The sequence below is a fragment of the Esox lucius genome, chromosome 16 (assembly GCF_011004845.1).
Source record: "Esox lucius isolate fEsoLuc1 chromosome 16, fEsoLuc1.pri, whole genome shotgun sequence".
In the NCBI taxonomy this organism is placed as follows: domain Eukaryota; kingdom Metazoa; phylum Chordata; class Actinopteri; order Esociformes; family Esocidae; genus Esox; species Esox lucius.
Window position 1 is genome coordinate 33,585,725 of NC_047584.1, and position 20,200 is coordinate 33,605,924.

The 20,200-nt window shown below is 42.8% G+C and overlaps 1 protein-coding gene across 6 annotated transcripts in view; it reads right to left on the minus strand.

Annotated features, from left to right (window-relative positions):
- Window positions 1-20,200, minus strand: part of il1rapl1a (interleukin 1 receptor accessory protein-like 1a) — a 244,764-nt gene that overhangs the window by 66,369 nt on the left and 158,195 nt on the right. For all 6 annotated transcript variants that reach the window (XM_013137830.4, XM_013137829.4, XM_020054754.3 and 3 more), the window contains one exon: window positions 3,878-3,952. In XM_013137830.4, the coding sequence (XP_012993284.1) occupies window positions 3,878-3,952 (75 nt within the window). The remainder of the gene's footprint in view (window positions 1-3,877; window positions 3,953-20,200) is intronic.

The following is a 20,200-nucleotide window of genomic DNA, read 5'->3' on the forward strand; positions in this document are numbered from 1 at the left end:
AGGTTCAAGATGAAACAGTAGATCTAGTTGCAGATAATATTTTTTTTGAGGTGTCAGAATAATTAGAGTATATAAGTATTTTCATGTTATTTCCATAGGAAATTCTTAAAATGTTTTTAGTCTATTTTTATTGTGAAGAATGCATGCATTTGCACAATCATTTGTATGATACAATTGTTTTTCCCTTTCTTATATATATATATTTCTTAGATCTTGTAAATACTGTTTCAGTGATACAACCTGACAAGACAGTTGTGCGAGTCGTGTGAACCCAGGGCTATTCATGGACCTAAAAACCCTTCTATTCACGGACCTTATAAACCCTTCAAATGAAAGCCTATTTACAAACAGCCTATTAACTTTGACACGTCACAGTAACATTTACTGCAACTGAATTTACTGAAGCCCATGGTGAGTTTCAAATTTCGTTCAGCAAGGAGTGATTTCCTACCGACATCAATCCATCCTGTCATTGTTCTGCAAGCCCTCTCTCATTTCTGTACTTAGAAAAGAAAGCCTTTCCACTCCCACTGAGCTGTTGCACTGAAATAATCCAGACGGTTGAAAATGACATTCACTGTTTCTCATTGACCTGTGTTGGTTCCTGACTGCTTCCCTACCAAGGAAACGACTTTGTGTGTGTGTGTGTGTGTTTACAGTTAGTATTGGAGTGTCTTTATATGGTGCTGGGTGGGGCCAGTGTGTGTCTGTGTGTGTGTGTGTGTGTTTGTGTGTGTTTACAGTTAGTATTGGAGTGTCATTATATGGTGCTGGGTGGGGCCAGTGTGTGTCTGTGTGTGTGTGTGTGTGTGTTTGTGTGTGTTTACAGTTAGTATTGGAGTGTCTTTATATGGTGCTGGGTGGGGCCAGTGTGTGTCTGTGTGTGTGTTTGTGTGTGTTTACAGTTAGTATTGGAGTGTCTTTATATGGTGCTGGGTGGGGCCAGTGTGTGTCTGTGTGTGTGTGTGTGTGTTTGTGTGTGTTTACAGTTAGTATTGGAGTGTCTTTATATGGTGCTGGGTGGGGCCAGTGTGTGTGTGTGTGTGTGTGTGTGTGTTTACAGTTAGTATTGGAGTGTCTTTATATGGTGCTGGGTGGGGCCAGTGTGTGTCTGTGTGTGTGTGTGTGTGTGTTTGTGTGTGTTTACAGTTAGTATTGGAGTGTCATTATATGGTGCTGGGTGGGGCCAGTGTGTGTCTGTGTGTGTGTGTGTGTGTTTGTGTGAGTTTACAGTTAGTATTGGAGTGTCTTTATATGGTGCTGGGTGGGGCCAGTGTGTGTCTGTGTGTGTGTTTGTGTGTGTTTACAGTTAGTATTGGAGTGTCTTTATATGGTGCTGGGTGGGGCCAGTGTGTGTCTGTGTGTGTGTGTGTGTGTTTGTGTGTGTTTACAGTTAGTATTGGAGTGTCTTTATATGGTGCTGGGTGGGGCCAGTGTGTGTGTGTGTGTGTGTTTGTGTGTGTTTACAGTTAGTATTGGAGTGTCTTTATATGGTGCTGGGTGGGGCCAGTGTGTGTCTGTGTGTGTGTGTGTGTGTGTGTGTTTGTGTGTGTTTACAGTTAGTATTGGAGTGTCTTTATATGGTGCTGGGTGGGGCCAGTGTGTGTCTGTGTGTGTGTGTGTGTGTGTGTGTTTACAGTTAGTATTGGAGTGTCTTTATATGGTGCTGGGTGGGGCCAGTGTGTGTCTGTGTGTGTGTGTGTGTGTGTGTGTGTTTACAGTTAGTATTGGAGTGTCTTTATATGGTGCTGGGTGGGGCCAGTGTGTGTCTGTGTGTGTGTGTGTGTGTGTGTGTGTGTTTACAGTTATTATTGGAGTGTCTTTATATGGTGCTGGGTGGGGCCAGTGTGTGTCTGTGTGTGTGTGTGTGTGTGTGTGTGTGTGTTTACAGTTAGTATTGGAGTGTCTTTATATGGTGCTGGGTGGGGCCAGTGTGTGTGTGTGTGTGTTTACAGTTATTATTGGAGTGTCTTTATATGGTGCTGGGTGGGGCCAGTGTGTGTCTGTGTGTGTGTGTGTGTGTGTGTGTGTGTGTTTACAGTTATTATTGGAGTGTCTTTATATGGTGCTGGGTGGGGCCAGTGTGTGTCTGTGTGTGTGTGTGTGTGTGTGTGTGTGTGTGTGTTTACAGTTAGTATTGGAGTGTCTTTATATGGTGCTGGGTGGGGCCAGTGTGTGTCTGTGTGTGTGTGTGTGTGTTTACAGTTAGTATTGGAGTGTCTTTATATGGTGCTGGGTGGGGCCAGTGTGTGTCTGTGTGTGTGTGTGTGTGTTTACAGTTAGTATTGGAGTGTCTTTATATGGTGCTGGGTGGGGCCAGTGTGTGTCTGTGTGTGTGTGTGTGTGTTTGTGTGTGTTTACAGTTAGTATTGGAGTGTCTTTATATGGTGCTGGGTGGGGCCAGTGTGTGTGTGTGTGTGTGTGTGTGTGTTTACAGTTAGTATTGGAGTGTCTTTATATGGTGCTGGGTGGGGCCAGTGTGTGTCTGTGTGTGTGTGTGTGTGTGTTTACAGTTAGTATTGGAGTGTCTTTATATGGTGCTGGGTGGGGCCAGCGTTGGCCGGCAGCTTTGCAGAGGAGATAAAGCAAGCTGAGTTTCCCGGCAGCTCTCTCCTGGCAGATTTATCCCTGTGCTTACGCCGCCACTTTTACTGCCCTCCTTCCACACATTCATCCCTCCTTCCACACATTCATCCCTCCCTCTCTTTTTCCTGCCTCTGTTACAGATACCTGCGTTATCTATCTCTCTCTCTCTCTCTCTCTCTCTCTCCATCCCTTCTAGTCTTTATTATTTTTCTCCATCATTCTCTATCCCTCCACATCCACCCCCTCTGTCCTCCCTCTCTCGTTCCCTCCATCAGGGACGGATTGGTGGCTGCTGCTCCCACAGTAAATCTGCTCCATCGCTCCATAAAGCTGCTAGGAGCATGACTCAACAAATATTAAGAATTGACGAGAATAAATGAAAAGAAGAAAGAGCGAGGTGCGTCACAGTGGAGAGGCTTCTTCCTGCTCTGTGAAAAAGGGTTTGATGAAAAACAAAATGGAGTCAGGCTTTTAAAATATTTACTATTGTTTCTCTGAGTGTCTCTAATTCTCTGCTACGACCACTGAACACACACACACTTTGGTCTGTATGTCTGTGTGGTGTTTGGTACACGTGTTCCTGTGAGCACTGGCTAGCATGTCTGTCCATTAGCAATATTCTGTTCCCCCTTTGGTCAGCCATGCGTGTAAATGACCAATAACTGTCCCTTACAACATAAACACACTGAAGACAAGACTAGCATTGTCTGTGGGGCAACACACCAACACACACACTCACACACACACACACACACACACACAATGTGCCAATTCCTTTTAGCCTGACAGAAGCTGTTTAGCCATTCAGACTGCACCACGCCATGTGGACAATTGACTGTGCCCAGCTATCAGCCAATATACTGTTATGCACGCACACATGCTCAAACAAGAACACACACACAGTTTCCCTCCTCCTGCCCCCAGGTACCTCCTTCACCCTGACCTCCTCTCCATTGTTTAGGAAAGACACAGGGACAAAAGCATAAGAACTATTTGGGTTTCCAGTGTTTGTCTTCTGAAGGTAAAACTGGTCCAGTCAATCTGTCTAAACTCCAGGGCTGTTAGAGTCTAAGAGAATCTGTGAAGTCGACCCTTTAGAGATGCATTTGCCGTTTGGTGCCCTCCTCTGGTGTAAACACAGAGTACCTCTGGCCTTCAGCACCGCAGGTACACGGACATACAAGATGAAAGACATTGTGTAAAACAGCAGGACCACTGCATCACTAGCCACAACACACACACTGGCCTAACGCACAGACACATACAGGTGAAGTTAAGCTGAACATCTCACCCATTTGCAGCTCCAGGTTGCTGATCTTGTTCTCTGGAGGATACAGGATCTTTGGTGGCTTATCAGTCAGAGGAGCTGGAATGAAGAAACAAGTATGTTACACAGGTGTTACAAATATGTTACACACGAACATTTATGTCACCCATTAACACTGTGGCAACGTTCCAATCCTACTGCAGAAGTGTTCTGACAACTTTCCTAAGGAACAGTGGATGGAGGAGAGAGAGAAGGAGAGGAGAACAGCAAGAGGAGAAATGAGAGGGAGGACAGGGAGGCAGAGAGAGAAAGGGAAAGGGAGGGATGGAGAAGGGAGAGGAGGACAGGAAGAGAAAGAATGAGAGGGAGGCTGAATAGAGTGAGATGGAGGGAGAGAGAGAAGGAGAGGGAGTGAGAGGGAGGGAGAGGGAGGAGAGAGGGAGGAGAGGGAGGGAGAGGGAGGAGTGGGGGAGGAGAGGGGGAGGGAATGGGAAGGAGAGAGAAATCGATTGTAAGCTTATAAAGTCTCTAACATAAGGTGGTTCTTGTCTGAAGCAGAAAACTGGTAACAGTACATCCGGGCCTCCAGCAGCACATTAAATCCATTTCCTAAAACAATCTGTTATCTTAACTCTCCCTGACAACACAACGGAACCCTCTCAAAGCAACGAGAGAACCGGGGGACGCTGAGGAGAAGAACAACCGGGCTGAACACAGCATGTGGAAGGTTTTCAAACGCATGGACATCACGCGTCTGATGTTTGTAACATCCCAGTCAACCATCCCCATCTTTACTTGGACTCTGTCCCATTTAAGGAGCTAACAGACACATTCAGGGGGATCCTTTAAGGCTGACGAGGGAGGAGGGCTGTGATGTTGCACTCACCATCACAATGAACCACTGGTCTTTAGTAGATCGACAGCAAAGAACATCTCCTGTTGCCAAAGCAAAGACAGCAAATATTCTCCATCACTTTTTCTCCCTGTCCTTCCTCTCCTCCACCTCTTGCCTCCTCCTCCCTCCTTCCTGTTTTCCACCCTCCTCATCCTCCTTCCCTCTCCCTTTTCCATCCCTTATCCCCCTCTACCCTCTGAGCAGCCTCTCTGATGGTTTGGTTGCCCTACTTATTCACTATTAAATGCGCCAGTGACATAACAGAGACAGGACACCTGTTACTGCACATCATGTTGGAACAGGCTTCTCAGATAGACAGACAGACCGACAGAGAGACAGACAGACCGACAGAGAGCCAGACAGACCAACAGAGAGACAGACAGACCAACAGAGAAACAGACAGACAGCAAAGTAGAGATAGAGATAGGTAGAAATAGACAGATAGGTAAGGAGAAAGATACTGTTAAACAATTACAAAGAAAAGTTCACAAGAACAGTGTGTTTTTGGATCTGTGAATGTGTGCGTGTGAATCCTTCTGAGCATGTGTGTGTGTGTGTGTCATTGTGAGTGTGTGTTTCTGTATGGCTATGTCTTATTGAGGAGAACTGATGTTCTAATGGCGCTAATCGTCCATACGGTGGGTTCCATGCGAGCTGTCAGGCTATGTTGTCCCCTGGGAAACGGGAACATGGACGACTGCATTGCTGCTAAAAGACTGTGTGTTTTGGGGGGATGTGCTTTGGTCTTCAGGGAATGATCGAACAGAACAGGGTCATATGTGTGATTCCTCAATAATTACTATTCAAAGTGACATCTGCAACCTGGGTGAGGGATGGTGTCTGTGTTTTAGTGTGCATGAATGTGTGTGTTTACAAGAATCTGTGTGTGTATGTGTGTGTCCATCTGTGTGTTTGCAAAATGTTGACTTCTCTGTGAATCTACCAGATTAAAGGTCCATTCCTAGCAGCCAATCACTGGAGGACAGTCCATTCCTAGCAGCCAATCACTGGAGGACAGTCCATTCCTAGCAGCCAATCACTGGAGGACAGTCCATTCCTAGCAGCCAATCACTGCAGCACAGTCCATTCCTAGTAACCCATCACTGCAGGACAGTCCATTCCTAGTAACCCATCACTGGAGGACAGTCCATTCCTAGTAACCAATCACTGCAGGACAATCCATTCCTAGTAACCCATCACTGGGGGACAGTCCATTCCTAGTAACCCATCACTGGAGGACAGTCCATTCCTAGTAACCCATCACTGCAGGACAGTCCATTCCTAGTAACCCATCACTGGAGGACAGTCCATTCCTAGTAACCCATCACTGGAGGACAGTCCATTCCTAGTAACCCATCACTGGAGGACAGTCCATTCCTAGTAACCCATCACTGGAGGACAGTCCATTCCTAGTAACCCATCACTGGAGGACAGTCCATTCCTAGCAACTTTACATTTCTATGAGGTGTGGATTCACCTAATGTGTGGCTGGTGCTCAAAGTGTCTGGTACACCTGTTAGGTGAGTGGTCTGTGCAGGAGGAGTTCCACAGTTCTTCTGAGCCTGTTTTCAATAAGAGGTTCAGTAACTAAAGCGTTTGGAACGGTGTGGATTCTGGCTAAGTCAAGCTCTGACTATAACTTCTATGTTTACTGCCGGTGATAAGAGTTTATGTAGAAATGTGAAGAAGTTATGAGAAAGTTAAAATGAGACACAAACACAAGCGCTTTTTCTCTCTTTCTCACACACACACACACACACACACACACACCATATGTTGTAGTGTGGTTGTAGATGTTGTTATGGAAATTCGTGAACTAATGTACATTTGAGAAATGTCTGCTTTTCTATTACCTGGTATGTAACTCTGGTTTTTGTTTGTGACACACATTTCTGTATAATATCAGAGGATTATTAGATACTCTGACCATCTGTTTATCTGCCTAAACCAATAAGGGTATCTGTCCTTTGTTCCTTAGGAATGTGGCCCTTGGGGGAATTAGGGGCAATTGGCCCCTTTGGGTAAACACAACAGTAAACACATAGGGCAGGAAGGATAAGGTGGGGGGACAGCTCGCCCTTTGGGTAAAACCTGTGTGACATTAGACAGCTGGGCAGCATCTTACCACACCCCTTTTAACTGTAATAAATACTGACTGTTCAGGAATTTACCTCAGAGATTCCTCAGAGGATTATTTTGTAAGCTTTTGACGCATCTCTCTATTTGCAAATAAACTGCTTATTGTGCCAAGCAAACTTTGTCTCTGTACTTGCTCCTTATCTGTGGAATTACCATCACAAGGTGTGTTTGTAGAGGTGTTAGGTGTGTACTCAGGTCAGTTCATTAGCCTGTCCTGCGTTAGCGGATGCAACTCTAACTGTACTCACAGGACCCATAACATCTTTACCCTTAACATCTTTACCCATAACATCTTTACCCATAACATCTTCACCCATAACATCTTCACCCACAACATCTTCACCCATAACATCTTCACCCATAACATCTTCACCCATAACATCTTTACCCATAACATCTTCATCCATAACATCTGTACCCATTACACCTTTACCCATAACATCTTCACCCATAACATCTTCACCCACAACATCTTCACCCATAACATCTTCACCCATAACATCTTCACCCACAACATCTTCACCCATAACATCTTCACCCATAACATCTACACCCATAACATCTTTACCCATAACATCTTCATCCATAACATCTGTACCCATTACACCTTTACCCATAACATCTTTAGCCTTATTTCTCTCTATTCACCTGTCTTTCTCTCATTCTCTCTTGTCTCCCTCCCTCCATTTCTTACTCTTTTCTCTCCACCTATTTCCATTTCTCTCTTTCCTCTCATGATATTTTATTTCCAGTCTCTCCTCCAACTTTCTGTTCACTGAAACAGCAGCTTGGTGACTTCCACAACTCCTGTGTGATGTCACTACTGATGATGGCATCTCACTCTCAGTAGTCTCGTTACCACCACCTCTTCTCAACAAACACACAGACGGACACATTCAGTACATATTATGTGTGTGTGAGTGTGTGTGTGCGTTTCTTTGTGTTGGAGAGAAGGGCTGGTGGTATTACTAACAAGTAATCTGATACCTCTCTAATGACAGATCTCTAATAACCCACACACACATAATTACAACACTGATTAGCCAATAGATGATTTCTGGTGACTACAAGGACACATGAGGTCTTGAATAGGTAGAGAAGGGGAGGGGAATGAGAGGCGGAGAAGGGGGGAGAGGGGGGAGACAGGAAGAGAAAAAGAAGAGCAGAGAGAGTGAAAGAAAGAGGAGGGAGAGAGACTATTAGAACAGGCGAGAGGCTCACCCATACATCCTTATAGCACAATCAACCACACAATCAAAACTACACATGTCCACACGTGCAAACATGACCGCATAAACACACACACACGCATACACAAACATACACACACATAGATGCGCATACACACACATACACACACACACACACACACACACACGTATCAAAGCAACGTGCTTCATCTCTTCCCTTCAAACCTTCCTTGGCATGCTACACTTCACTCTGAAAATCTCATTACTTTAATTACCATTCCTTTATGGAGAAATACATCAATTATGTGGGTTCAGCAGGAGACACAATTTAAAAAGAACGAGAGAGAGGAGGGAAAGAGAGCAGAAAAGGAGAGAAAGAGTAGCCATCTTATCAATGTTGTCATTTCTATTTGGTTATTATTACTATTTGGTTATTATGTATTATTTAATTACTTCTTTACAATGTGTTATATTGTGTGCATCAATGCTTTGGAGACATTTACACAATGTTTCAATGCCTATCAGCAATATAAAAATGAATTTGAGAGAGAGACTGAGAATATTAAAACAGCCACAATAAAAAACGGGTTGTTTAGCCATGGTTCTGAAAAGCTGTTCTGAAAAGAAAGAATGAAGGTTGGAGCAAGGAGGGGGGGTCCAACGGGAAGGGGGTCCAAGAGACCAGGAGACCAGGAGTGACCAGGAGAAACCAGGAGAGACCGGCAAATACCAGGAGAGACCGGCAAATACCAGGAGAGACCGGCAGAGACCAGTTCTTTATCAGAAAAAAAAAACAAGCTGTATACCACACACTCTTACACACTTACGCACTTACACACACACACACACACACACACAGAATGTTACGTATGCTCACATTGACATAAGCTGTCAACTCCCATGCACTCCAGGTGACCTTTGAACTCCCATGCACTCCAGGTGACCTTTGAAACACACCTCCATGGTCTCCGAAGTGACAGATTCATACTTACACTGTGATAATATGTTTGTTGCTGTGGCATTGGTCAGCTCCGTGAAGAAATTTTTTACTTTTCGTTCCAGAAGTAATTTGCTTTTGAATGAATACTACAAGTTGAGGAGCAGCTGAAGTGGACATGACACCTCCAGGCTCATTTGAACTACATGCCCATTTGTTCCACTTTAGTTGGTTGAATCAAGCAGAATAGAGGAAGCTATTGTTGCAGAAAATTATCTACAGATGCAATATCTTCATTTGAGAAGGTTTGCTACAGCAGGAAGGTGAATGTAGATGAAATTGACATTTCCTTTTGGAACAGTATATTTGTCCAACTATACTGTAGCAAACTAGCGCCAATTATGATATGGCATCTGTAGGTAATGAAGCGTTTTTTACAATATGGTTGATTCTAAGTTTCATTAATGTCAATAGTTAGGGGATGTTAGAGAATTTACAAGCTGTGGATAAAACACAGAGGGAGTACTATTGATATAACACAGAGGGAGTACTGTGTATAAAACACAGAGGGAGTACTGTGTATAAAACACAGAGGGAGTACTGTGTATAAAACACAGAGGGAGTACTGTGTATAAAACACAGAGGGAGTACTGTGTATAAAACACAGAGGGAGTACTGTGTATAAAACACAGAGGGAGTACTGTGTATAAAACACAGAGGGAGTACTGTGTATAAAACACAGAGGGAGTACTGTGAATATAACACAGTGGGAGTACTGAGGATATAACACAGAGGGAGTACTGTGAATATAACACAGAGGGAGTACTGAGGATATATCACAGAGGGAGTACTGTGAATATAACACAGAGGGAGTACTGTGTATAAAACACAGAGGGAGTACTGTGACTATAACACAGTGGGAGTACTGAGGATATAACACAGAGGGAGTACTGTGAATATAACACAGAGGGAGTACTGAGGATATATCACAGAGGGAGTACTGTGAATATAACACAGAGGGAGTACTGTGTATAAAACACAGAGGGAGTACTGTGTATAAAACACAGAGGGAGTACTGTGTATAAAACACAGAGGGAGTACTGTGTATAAAACACAGAGGGAGTACTGTGTATAAAACACAGAGGGAGTACTGTGTATAAAACACAGAGGGAGTACTGTGTATGAAACACAGAGGGAGAACTGTGTATAAAACACAGAGGGAGTACTGTGTATAAAACACAGAGGGAGTACTGTGAATATAACACAGTGGGAGTACTGAGGATATAACACAGAGGGAGTACTGTGAATATAACACAGAGGGAGAACTGTGAATATAACTCAGAGGGAGTACTGTGAATATAACACAGAGGGAGTACTGAGGATATAACACAGAGGGAGTACTGTGAATAAAACACAGAGGGAGTACTGAGGATATAACACAGAGGGAGTACTGAGGATAAAACACAGAGGGAGTACTGAGGATATAACACAGAGGGAGTACTGTGTATAAAACCCAGTGGGAGTACTGAGGATATAACACAGAGGGAGTACTGAGGATATAACACAGAGGGAGTACTGAGGATATAACACAGAGGGAGTACTGTGAATATTACACAGAGGGAGTACTGTGAATATAACACAGAGGGACTACTGAGGATATAACACAGTGGGAGTACTGAGGATATAACACAGAGGGAGTACTGAGGATATAACACAGAGGGAGTACTGAGGATATAACACAGAGGGAGTACTGTGAATATAACACAGAGGGAGTACTGAGGATATAACACAGTGGGAGTACTGAGGATATAACACAGAGGGAGTACTGAGGATATAACACAGAGGGAGTACTGAGGATATAACACAGAGGGAGTACTGAGGATATAACACAGAGGGAGTACTGAGGATATAACACAGAGGGAGTACTGAGGATATAACACAGAGGGAGTACTGAGGATATAACACAGAGGGAGTACTGAGGATATAAGCTTGGTGATCAGTCAGCCACAATCCCATTTCTGCTCCGCGGCGGAAAAGCTAGCTGGACTTTTCAGACGGCTTTATTCCGGGTGAGTGACTGTGGGGAAACAGCAAATTAATGAATTACGAACGGAGCTGAAATCCTCGGATCATTGGGCTTCTTCCCGCCATGACTGAGGCTGCTGGGAGATTTGTGGAGGAGGAACGCACAACTTGCAAATTGGTGACAAAGGTGAATGGATGAACGTAACCTAAAAACTGCAGAGAGAAATGTTGCAGAAAAGAGACAAACATACAGACGGTCAGGCAGTGAGTTGGTTAGTCATGGAGACAGTGAGCCAATGTGACAGCGAGACAGGCAGGCAGTGAGTCAGTGAGACAGTGTGACAGCAAGACAGGCAGGCAGTGAGTCAGTGAGACAGTGTGACAGCAAGACAGTGAGTCAGAGTGACAGTGAGACAGGCAGGCAGTGTGTCGTTGAAACAGTGAGACTGTGAGTCAATGAAACAGTGAGCCAATGTGACAGTGAGACAGACAGGCAGTGAGACAGTGAGTCAGTGAGAAAAGCAGGCAATGAGACAGTGAGTCAGGTAGTCAGTGTGAGAGTGAGACAGTGAGCCAATGTGACAGTGAGACAGTGAGACAGGCAAGTAGTGATACAGTCAGTCAGTGAGACAGTGAGTCAGTGAGAATATGGGTCAGTGTGAGATTGAGACAGGCAGGTAGTGACACAGTAAGTCAGTGAGACAGGTAGGCAGTGAGTCAGGGTGACAGTGAGTCCAAGGACAAACAGTTTACGTACCCACACTGACCATCCAAGGACAGACAGTTAAGTACCCACACTGACCATCCAAGGACAGACAGTTTACGTACCCACACTGACCATCCAAGGACAGACAGTTAAGTACCCACACTGACCATCCAAGGACAGACAGTTTACGTACCCACACTGACCATCCAAGGACAGACAGTTAAGTACCCACACTGACCATCCAAGGACAGACAGTTTACGTACCCACACTGACCATCCAAGGACAGACAGTTAAGTACCCACACTGACCATCCAAGGACAGACAGTTAAGTACCCACACTGACCATCCAAGGACAGACAGTTAAGTACCCACACTGACCATCCGAGGACAGACAGTTTACGTACCCACACTGACCATCCAAGGACAGACAGTTTACGTACCCACACTGACCATCCAAGGACAGACAGTTAAGTACCCACACTGACCATCCAAGGACAGACAGTTTACGTACCCACACTGACCATCCAAGGACAGACAGTTAAGTACCCACACTGACCATCCAAGGACAGACAGTTTACGTACCCACACTGACCATCCAAGGACAGACAGTTAAGTACCCACACTGACCATCCAAGGACAGACAGTTTACGTACCCACACTGACCATCCAAGGACAGACAGTTAAGTACCCACACTGACCATCCAAGGACAGACAGTTTACGTACCCACACTGACCATCCAAGGACAGACAGTTAAGTACCCACACTGACCATCCAAGGACAGACAGTTTACGTACCCACACTGACCATCCAAGGACAGACAGTTAAGTACCCACACTGACCATCCAAGGACAGACAGTTTACGTACCCACACTGACCATCCAAGGACAGACAGTTAAGTACCCACACTGACCATCCAAGGACAGACAGTTAAGTACCCACACTGACCATCCAAGGACAGACAGTTAAGTACCCACACTGACCATCCAAGGACAGACAGTTAAGTTCCCACACTGACCATCCAAGGACAGACAGTTAAGTACCCACACTGACCATCCAAGGACAGACAGTTAAGTACCCACACTGACCATCCAAGGACAGACAGTTAAGTACCCACACTGACCATCCAAGGACAGACAGTTAAGTACCCACACTGACCATCCAAGGACAGACAGTTTACGTACCCACACTGACCATCCAAGGACAGACAGTTAAGTACCCACACTGACCATCCAAGGACAGACAGTTTACGTACCCACACTGACCATCCAAGGACAGACAGTTAAGTACCCACACTGACCATCCAAGGACAGACAGTTAAGTACCCACACTGACCATCCAAGGACAGACAGTTAAGTACCCACACTGACCATCCAAGGACAGACAGTTTACGTACCCACACTGACCATCCAAGGACAGACAGTTAAGTACCCACACTGACCATCCAAGGACAGATTCTATTATATGGGTTTGGGTCCCAGTGACACCCTGATGTTCTCCAAGTCTCTGGTCCCATGCATGTTGAATTACACATTGACATGTTATATTAAAAAGGAATAATTAGCCAGGTCAAACCTTATTTGAAAAATACAGCTATCATAAAGAGCAGTTTCCAGGAGAATTCCAGAGTCTATTCCAGCCTTCTCCATCCCCACACCTCCCAAGGAATACAAGGAATCATTAATTAACTTCCAGGAAATGTACTCATTTACTACAGGACTTTCCGCCTTCCCTGTGACACAATGCTTTGTGCTCCCAGAGGGGGCTGAGGCACAGGGCACCTATACCAAGAAGACCTGAAACCCAGCTGTATGCAAGCATGTATAGGATATAGAAGGAGAGAGAAGGAGGAGACAGGGAGAAGTATAGGATATAGAAGGAGAGAGAAGGAGAGAGAAGAAGGGGAGACAGGGAGACAGGGAGAGAGGGACTTAGAGAAAATGTTTTATTGATTGCCAGGGTTTGCTGTGATTCTGCCTCCTCAGCAGGTGTGCATGTGTGTGTGTGTGTGTGTGTGTGGGTGTGTCCGTGTGTATATATATAAAATGTGTGTGTGTGTGTGAACAGACATTTGGCTGGCCCTTAAATCTACAGGGCTGACAGCTCAGTCCAATAAGCTCTCCAGTCCGTTCTTCCACACACAGCCTCAATGCATCAGACGACACCCAAAGCCAGCCTCATCTGGAAACACACTGTACATTGAGTATATTGCACACAGACGCTGCTCACACACTGTAAACTCCACATAAATGCAGTGGTCTAAAACCCTGTCCCCTGCACCAGGCTCACCACCACAGTGCAGACTGAAGCCTTGATGGTGTCACCAGCTGGTGAGCGAAGGACCATAGGTAATGCTAATTGACCAGTGATGCCCAAGCATGGTCCTGGCGTGGTGGACAAGGACTCTGTGGTCCCATAAATGAGACAGCGAATCCCTCAGGTGGCTTGTAAAGATATAGTTGGATATGACATTCAGTAAAACATTAACCAGCCAGTTGTAGTGAGGCTATATAGGGCTATACAGGAACATCACTGAAACCTATGGTACAGGACAGCCTATTTAGCTGAGTAAATGTCAGTTTATTTAGTTCAGTACAGGTTAATCTATTTACAACCCTGTTTCCAAAATGTTGGGAAACGCTGTGTAAAATGTAAAGAAAAACAGAATGCCATGATGTGCAAATAATTTAAACCCTATATTCAATAGAAAATAGTACAAAGACAACATATCAAATGTTGAAACTGAGAAATGTTCCTTGAAAAATATATGGCCACTTTGAATTTCATGCCAGCAACACGTTTCAAAAAAGCTGGGACATTTGGAAACAAAAGACTGGAAACATTAAATAATGCTAAACAAAATCTGGTGGAACATCTCATAACTAATTATGTTCACTGGCAACAGGTCAGTAGCATGATTGGGTATAAAAGATCATTCCAGTGAAGATGGGTCTGTCAGAAGTGAGGCTGGGGAGGGGTTCATCACCACTATCACAAGGCAAAACTGTAAAGGGTTTCGGGATCTACGGTACCCAATATCATTAACACCAGGACCGCCAAATGCCTACAGGAATTGGCTTTTTAGTTTGTAATTGAAATAAAACTGCCACTTTGAAAGCTACGCCCTCCTCCTTCCATGACTTTTCCTAAATAGGCGTATATTACATTGTTCCGTTGTCGGAAATCTAAACTCACAAACAGAAAACTATTTAGAGACGATTTACCAGTTTTTTTACCCCGTTTTCTGACTTAAATCACCAACAGCCCACGACTATTAGCGTTGGTACCCAAATGGTACCCAGGTGCTAATCACCCCTTACTGAATGCCTGAAGTCAATGGATGAATGGGCGATACTCCCAGAAGGATGATCAGAACATGGCTGAATTTGAATGACCTTACAAAAGAAATACAAGATATCCATGACCATTCAAAAACTAAATTAGGCTATTATTGAAACATAATACAAACCATATAGGCTACTTATCACGTTACCCTTTTTCAATAGGAGATTCAGCTTATTGTGTTGGCTAATTTATCAAATGCATATTCAACAAGAAACTTTAGTCAGTTTAACACATTGCTTAATGGTGTCTAGCCACATATTCAAACTCAGCGTGATGTAAATGCGTGACAAAATTATCTAATGATGGTATGTTATACCAACTCCCAGGAAATGTGTATCTCTGTGGCGTAGTGGTTACACAGCCTCTTTAGTGGGAGACCCAGGTTCGAGTGCAGTGTGGGCATTAGTGATCATCACTTTTTATTGCGGACCAGATGAATTAGGCTTGCCTGGTTTCTTGTTATTTTAGGAAAGAGAAACTAAATAGAACACACATCCTATCATCTCTCTTTGAATTTTCTCGGTTTATTTTACTGAAGATAAATATTCTACAAATGTGTTAGGCTAAATAATTATCCACAAAACGAAATACCAACAATATTCTTTACCACTAGAGCTATGCATTGGCGTTAAAATCAACTCCGTAGCCCCACTACAACCCCCGGGAGAGACCAGCAAAGGTGCGTGGTTCACATAGTCTATTCATTTTGGAAGTCGTCTTTTTCTAATAACTCCACTCGATTTTTCGCCGATATCCCCTGATCGTCGAAAACTGGTCGATAATGTCTGTTTTTTTTTTTTTTACCTCAAAATGAGATCAAAATGAAAACTAAATTCCAATAATAGTGTTATTTTGAGGGGACAGCAAATTTACACTGTTATACAAGTTGTCCACTGACTACATTGTAGCAAGGTGTCATTTCTTCATTGTTGTCACACGAAAAGATATACTCAAGTATTTACAAAAATGTGAGGGGTGTACTCACTTTTCTGAGATACTGTATGTCTTCAAATTATTATGGGAAAATAATGAAGCATTCCTGCACTAAACAGCGCTGGAATTCTTTTAGTTGATAATAATTAACTTTAGGAGTCACGATGGAGTTGAGCTGCGATTAGTGTTGGCTCTCAGCAGCTTCGATGTCACATGAAATAACCTATTCAATATAGCAAATAGTAAAGTTTTAAAATCTAATGAATTTATATGACATAGTCCTTGCAACCAATTGGAAAATGCTGTTGTTATGCTGGACATTTTGTATGTAGATAATTCAGTCCAACCATGAATAAAGTAAAAACCAATCCAGAGTCTAAAGTATTCCGTTGTCTGTGAAGTCAGCCATTTGAGCGAAGGCTCTGAAAGGGAGTTGGCAAAATAATTTTGTTGTTTAAATAATGTTGCTACAATTTGTCAGCTAAATATATTCAAACAATGAAGAAAAACATATTTGTATGTACCTATTTTAAGCTCAGAGGTAGAATTGATTTAACTGATCAATCCATGAAAGGGAAATAGACTTGAACCATCAGGGGACATCTACAGAAAGTGAGTGGAGAACAAAAATAAACGTAAGTGAATGAATTTGCCTCAATTTCTGCTTACTGCATATTCTTTTTACATCTTGGCTGAGTGTGTGTATTTTCAATTCAATTCCAATAAAATCTTACGGCCCCAAAAATAAAGGCTCAATTCTATTCCTGTTTGCAATCTAAAAATGACTGAATAAATTAAGAATCAATTTCCATAGGCAGTTGTCATCAATCTATATATGGCTACATCATTTGCATTTTCCGTTTCATTGCATGAGAGGAACATTTTGGTGCTTTGATGATACCCTTAAAATGCACTGAAACAAAAGTTGTTTTAACTTTTAAAAACATGACCAGGATTGAAGAAAACCTGTAAGAGTACCTCTGTACCACTGTGGAGACATACTTTTTTGGAACAGATTTGAGAGTAATAAAAAAAAAGAATTAAGCCTCTAAAATGAAACTAAATGGGACAATGGATTAATTGTTCGAAATTATAGGATTACATTCGGTTTTCCAAAATGGGAACGCCAGGGTGTATTGATAAGTGTCCGTATGTTCCCCGAAAACAATTTGCGTCAAAACTGACTTTGTATCAATGCTTATCGCTGTTTATTCTATCCATTAAATGTATAAGCAGCTGTCTGTGAGAATGTCTGTGAGTATGCTGCATCAGTAACCGGCTTTGTTTACAAAACTGTAACTCATGTTAGCTAGTATAGACTACTATCTCAAACAAAAATGCCAGCAAATTCTATTAGCTGCTTGTAAACCGACGCAAATCTGTCTGCGAGGATTTATCTGGCAACCGGCTTTGTTTACAAAACTGTAGTTCACGTTAGATACTATAAACTACTAGCTCAAACAAAAATGCCAACAAGTTGTATTAGCTGCTAGTAAACCAACCCAAATAAAGAAGATTTATCTGGTAACCGGGTTTGTTTATTAAACTGTAGCTCACGTTAGGAGAGGGATGTATTGCTACTTTGCCATTGAGAACCTTGATGTGTCCTTGGATGAGGCTGAATTGGCTCCAACATGTGCAACAGATGGCATTGACTTTCAAGCTTTTATCAACTCTGTAGTTTTGGAAACCTTCCACGTCCCCAAAGAAACTGGAGGAGGCAGAGGCTGGAGGGACCAAAGGACAACTCTCAATTCTGTTTTAGGCATGTAATAGCTATTTGGATAATTCTGTCCCGTTCTGCAGGAATAGTATGGGGAGGTACTGAAATTATTATTACTACGGAGCATAGGCATGATTTTGATTAGCGATAATTAATTTTACTAACACAATAGGGGACTGCACATTCTCGAAACATTTTGATAAATATCTGTAAATTGTGCTTGTTGCCAGCTAGTAAACTAGTTCAGATGTTTTTAGCTCGAGTGCTGAAGTTTACAGATGTTGTGAGGTAGGGCATTGTTTATGAAAAAGATAGTTTGGTTTAACGAAGAACACAACCACAGATACAAAGCTCGTTTTGGCACAATTTATTCAGGAGAACATATGAAGACCTATATCAATAAACCGTTGCCTTCCCATTTTTGGATTACTGGATGTATTACATATTTTCGAATGCTATATCGGTTGCCCTGTTTGGTTCCATTTTTGAGTAGAGAGAGAGACTGCAGGAAAAATCGTAAATTCTCAAAATGGTATTAATTCCATAAAGAATGTCTCCACAGTTCAGGATTAGGCTAGATAATCAGAAAAACTTGATCAAGGATCAAAAATAGCAAACCTTTCCTTAAACTCTAACCAAATACATGATTTATCTGAACAATAACCAAACATCTGGTTTAACCCTTACCCCTTTTACCTGAATCCCTAACCCTAAACCCTAACCCTGACCATAATCCTAACCTCTAACATTAACCAAATGCCTGATTTCACTTTACAGTAAGTCTTGAACTTGGTGTTTAGTTTTTTAACCTTTTTCCTGAAATGAATTAAGCTTAAAATACTGCAGTGAGTCTTTAACTTTAATGCTTTGAACTGCACTACTAAGCAGTGGAACAAATACTTTAATTCTGTACAAAAACTACAGATTGAGAGCAGAAACTATCACAACAGTTGGTCACAGACGGAACCAATTCGTTCGATTTGTAATCTGGAAGATGGTTGATTATGCCTCAGGAAGTTTGCAATTGCCATTCCAAGGGGGTGTTGACTTATCCAAATAGGGTATTTTACTGTTTTAATTGTAATTCATTTTCAGAGTTTTTTTTTTAATTTTATTTTCACGTATATTGTGAGCTACTGTACGCAAATAAAGCCAGTAAAAGCCAGATTTGATATGTTTTCATTTCAGAACAAAAGATGAACATTTTAAAAGTGGGTGGTGACTTTTAATACATTCTGTACATGACCTTGATTTAAGTGTCACTTTCCATTTTGTGCCGGTCTTTTAAAGCCTCAGTCTCCAGAATGTGTTGTGTTTCAAGGTCTGTTGATGTTAGACACCTCATCATTAACGACCTCTCCATTTGTTTTTCAGACATTCCACTGATTAAAAATTGAGACAGAAAGTAATTCTGGCTCACAAAAAGGGGTTTCAATTAAGATGTGATGGAAAGTGAAAGCTGTTTGAAATTAATGAGGAACGATTTTTAATGGACCAATATCTTTTTACAAAACAACGAGGTGTGAGAGCGAGGAAGAGATATAGAAAATAATGAGAGAGGAAGGAAACAAACAACCAAAGCACTCAAAGTAGACAAACACATTAAAATGACAAACAAACACACTTCCGGTTGTACTCTTCATACGTGGGACCCAAATAGGTTTTCCCATTAAAAACCCTAATCACCCACAAACCTACCAACCACCTCGAATCCCACACACTAAACAACTACCTCTAACCCCACAAACCTACCAACCACCTCGAATCCCACACACTAAACAACTACCTCTAACCCCACAAACCTACCAACTACCTCGAATCCCACACACTAAACAACTACCTCTAACCCCACAAACCTACCAACCACCTCGAATCCCACACACTAAACAACTACCTCTAACCCCACAAACCTACCAACTACCTCGAATCCCACACACTAAACAACTACCTCTAACCCCACAAACCTACCAACTACCTCGAATCCCACACACTAAACAACTACCTCTAACCCCACAAACCTACCAACTACCTCGAATCCCACACACTAAACAACTACCTCTAATCCCACACACTAAACAACTACCTCTAATCCCACATACCTAACAATTACCGCTAATCCCACACACTAAACAACTACCTCTAATCCCACATACCTAAAAATTACCGCTAATCCCACAGACCAAACAACTACCTCTAATCCCACACACATAACAACCACCTCAAATCCCACAGACCTAACAACTACCTCTAATCCCACACCCCCAACAGCTACTTCTAATCCCACACACCTAATAACTACGTCTAATCCCACAGACCTAACTACCTCTAATTCCACACACCCAACACCTGCCTCTAATCCCACAGACCTAACTGCCTCTAATCCCACACACCCAACAACTACCTCTAATCCCACAGACCTACAATGAGGGGGACAATTATTTGATCCCCTGCTGAT